The sequence below is a fragment of the Colobus angolensis genome, unplaced genomic scaffold (genome assembly GCF_000951035.1).
Source record: "Colobus angolensis palliatus isolate OR3802 unplaced genomic scaffold, Cang.pa_1.0 Scaffold36, whole genome shotgun sequence".
Lineage (NCBI taxonomy): Eukaryota > Metazoa > Chordata > Mammalia > Primates > Cercopithecidae > Colobus > Colobus angolensis.
The window spans coordinates 2,153,847-2,157,795 of NW_012116932.1; the positions used below are offsets into that span (position 1 = coordinate 2,153,847).

Genomic DNA, 3,949 nt, shown 5'->3' on the forward strand with positions numbered 1-3,949 from the left:
AGTACAGGTGTGAGCCACCCTGCTCGGCCCCTTTCCTTACCTTTCTCTCTGACTTTGCCTCGTCCTCTCCTTGTTGTTTCAGAACAAAAGGACCCTGGTGAAACAGTAGGTGGAGATGAGATTGTGATGGTCACCAAAGACAGCCCCCAAACCATCCCAACGTACACAGATGCCCTGCACATCTACTCCACGGTGGAGGGTATGAGCGCCCAGCTGGCCCAGGGCTCCCTCTGCTATTCCCCATCACCTGCCACTCCCGATCCCTGAACCTCTCCTCCAGGACCCACCCCCTTCCAGGATCCCCTCTACCTACCCTCTGAAGCTCCCCCGAACTCACGTCTCTGGAATTCCCAGGATACATCGCCTACCGACATGATCAGAAAGGCTCGTGCTTTATCCAGACCCTGGTGGATGTGTTCACGAAGGGGAAAGGACATATCTTGGAGCTTCTGACAGAGGTGAGTTGACACAAGGTAGCTGGGACCACCACCCAGGCCAAGTAGGGTGCAGGCAGAGGAGGCCGAGCCTCCTCCTAACTCCTCTCCATTTCCCTCAGCCCCAGATCCAACCCAGATCTCAATACAGAAACTAAGATGCCCACTTTCCAACAACTTTCCCAAATGCAGGGACTCTTAAAACCCACAGTATGTGAGATACATTTCTATAAACAAACCCCCCTTGGATATAAACAATGTTTGGGAAAACTGTTTTCTTTTAATGTTTATATGTTTTTATTGCAAATTAGAAAAAAAAAAATGCCCAGCCAAGGATTCCATACAAACTATGGTATAGGAGGAGACCATAAATGTCTCTCATCTTAGGACAAGAATACCCACCTGCCCCGTTCCCTAACCCTCCCCCCATAAGTCCATGACACTGACTGCTCCAAGCTCACCATACCTGTTGCTGCAGGTGACCCGGCGGATGGCAGAAGCAGAGATGGTTCAGGAAGGACAAGCAAAGAAAACGAACCCTGAAATCCAAAGCACCCTCCGGAAACGGCTGTATCTGCAGTAGAAGTAGAAAGACAGGGAGGAGCTTTCCTTCCAGCACTCTTACTGTCTCACAGAAATTTAGAGGCAGCTCTTACCACTCCCTAAGATCTTCTCTTCCCAAGGCTAAATGGCACCCAGTTTCTTTTTCATCACACCCCTCATGCAGGTCCCCCTGTCCTTCTTAGAGCAAGCCAGCCAGAACTTAGCACAAGGCCTAGTGGTAACATTAACATCACCTCCCTCAGGCCGGACTTTCTATCTTTATTAATGCAACCTAAGAGACCTAAGAGTGCATTCACTTATCCCACTTTCTGTTCCTGTGGTCTTCTTTCTTCCTCCCAAAGCAGAAACTGGATAGAGCTGAAGATTTTCCACAGACAAACCAATGCCCACTCAATCCCTCCTACCCCAGTCCAACTTCTGCTGGCTCCTGCATCTCACTTGGAGATAAAACCTCCTCCTTAAGCCAATGCATTCCCAACTTCCAGTTCCCTCCTTTACCCTGGAGAATTAGTAAGGCAAGAACCATCCTTTCTGTCCAAAACCATTCCTCCTTGGCTAGCAAGTTGGTGTCCTAACTCCACTCTCTTCCTAGCTCATGGCCTCTCTAGATAACGAAGTTGTCTCCGCCTTTCTGGATCTCTTCCTCCTAACACCCCTCCCCCTGAAACCCTGGATTCTGCCCTCTCTCCAATAAAATCCACCCATTCAACTATTCTTGCATTCAACTACTCTGAATGAGAGTGTGTTGGAGCTATGGCAAATTCCCTGTTGTCACCTTGCTATTTTGCAGACAGCATTATATTTAACCTCTCCTAACCACAGAGGCTAAAAAGTTTGTCAAATGCGGCTGGGCGCGGTGGCTCAAGCCTGTAATCCCAGCACTTTGGGAGGCCGAGACGGGCGGATCACGAGGTCAGGAGATCGAGACCATCCTGGCGAACACAGTGAAACCCTGTCTCTACTAAAAAATACAAAAAATTAGCTGGGCGAGGTGGCGGGCGCCTGTAGTCCCATCTACTCCAGAGGCTGAGGCAGGAGAATGGCGTGAACCCGGGAGGCGGAGCTTGCAGTGAGCTGAGATCCGGCCACAGCACTCCAGCCTGGGCAGCAGAGTGAGACTCCGTCTCAAAAAAAAAAAAGTTTGTCAAATGCAATACAGTAAGACAGAGGCAAGGACAAGGTTTGACTTCCAGCCTAGCTTCCTTTCCACAACATGCTAAGTCTTGATCCATCGGAAAACTTTTCTAATTAGTGAAGATGTCTAATAAAAATTTTCCCTACCTCCAAGGTAGGAGCTTTCTGGAAGTTTCTAGGAATTCTCAATAACCACCAGCCAAGGTTACCTCTAGGTAACCTTGCAGCACCAGGCTGGAAGTCGGATCGGCTTCACTGTCCTCCAGCTCTACAGCCTGTATCTCCCCATCCCCAGCTTTGACCTTTCCTGCTCAAATAACCTATGGGTACATCCAGCATCACTGAAAACTCAGGGCTAAAGATGAACCTTTTCTTCCTGGTTACTCCTCCAAGCATTCCCTGGTATCCTCAACCTCAGATCCCAGGTTCAGATTTCTGCAGTTAGTCTATGACCCCTCTCTTTTTGCATCCTTCATATGCCACCAGACACCATGACCAGTCCAGCTTGATTTTCAAACAACTTTCATGCTGGTCTTCTCTTCCCTGATGTGTTACTGTGCAGGCTCAAGTCCTCATCTTCTCATATCTGCATCTTTGCAACCAACTTCCTCCCTTGCCTCTCTGCTTTTCCGTCTCACTTTTCATGTGTCCTCCATACCATCTATAACAGTCATCTCCCTGGAACACTCAAGAAGACACAACATACCCTATTATTTAAAGACCAGGGTACTGGACTCAGTGTCTCACACCTGTAATCCCAACTTTGAGACTCTGAAGTGGGAGGATCACTTGAGGCCAGGATTTAAGAGACCAGCCTGGGCAACACAGCAAGACCCCATCTCTAAAAATAATAATAATAATAATAATTAGCTGACTATGGTGCCACATGCCTGTAGTCCCAGCTACTCAGAAGGCTGAGGTGGGAGGATCACTTGAGCCCAGGAGTTTGAGGCTGCAAGGAGCTATGATCATGCCGCTGCATCCCAGCTCTAGGTGAGAGAGTGAGATCTGGTCTCCAAAATAAATAAATCAATCAAATAAAGACCAAAGTCAAACCACACATCAGGATCCCTCACACCCTTCCAATTTTGCCATCTACCAGCACTTAGCTAAACTCATCTCCCATCTCTTCCACCATGACTTCACTCTTTCAACAAGGCTAATGTCCTCTTACTCACCCTTGCCTCTAAGCCTTTGCTATCACCATTTCCCCCAAACTGGAGGGCCCTCTCTCTTTCTTTACCCCTCTTCCACTACCTCCCACCCCTACTTTTTCCAGAAAGCCATTTCCTCTCTTTTTTCTGATTGGTCCTGCCCTCTCACCCAGGATTATATGCTGGAAATGACCACTTCTGGAGGGCAAGGAACAAGCCCTTGATCTGCATAATGAGTGTTCAATAAATAGTGGTCAAACTTTCAAAGAAAGTGTTGAAATCTTTGTTCTGCGCTGAAACCGTGAGGCTGATACGAAAGGAGCTATGGATTTACTTTCTTTCTTCCCAGCGGCCGGCTTCCTCCCAGGTGTGTCTATCACAAATGGAGAATCAGAAGCTTCATCCTGTGTCTACTTTCCTTTTTTTTTCTTTAAGAGATGAGATCTTGCTCTGCCACCCAGGCTGGAGTACAGTGGCACCATCATAGCGCACTGCACCCTCTACCTCCTGGGCTCAAGCAATCTTCCCACCTCAGCCTCTCATGTAGCTGGGACTATAGGTGCGCACCACCACACCTGGCTAATTTTCTTATTTTTTTGTAGAGATAGGGTCTCGCTATGTTGCTGAGGCTGGTCTCACGCTCCTAGTCTCAAGCAATCCTCT

The 3,949-nt window shown here is 48.2% G+C and overlaps 1 protein-coding gene across 1 annotated transcript in view; it reads left to right on the forward strand.

Annotated features, from left to right (window-relative positions):
• CASP14 (caspase 14, apoptosis-related cysteine peptidase) overlaps positions 1-3,549 on the forward strand; it is a 10,069-nt gene extending 6,520 nt beyond the window's left edge. The window contains exons 5-8 of the mRNA XM_011953225.1: positions 83-199; positions 355-458; positions 913-1,830; positions 2,139-3,549. Coding sequence (XP_011808615.1) covers positions 83-199; positions 355-458; positions 913-1,017 — 326 coding nt within the window. The 3' untranslated portion in view covers positions 1,018-1,830; positions 2,139-3,549. The remainder of the gene's footprint in view (positions 1-82; positions 200-354; positions 459-912; positions 1,831-2,138) is intronic.
• The last annotated feature ends 400 nt before the right edge of the window (positions 3,550-3,949 follow it).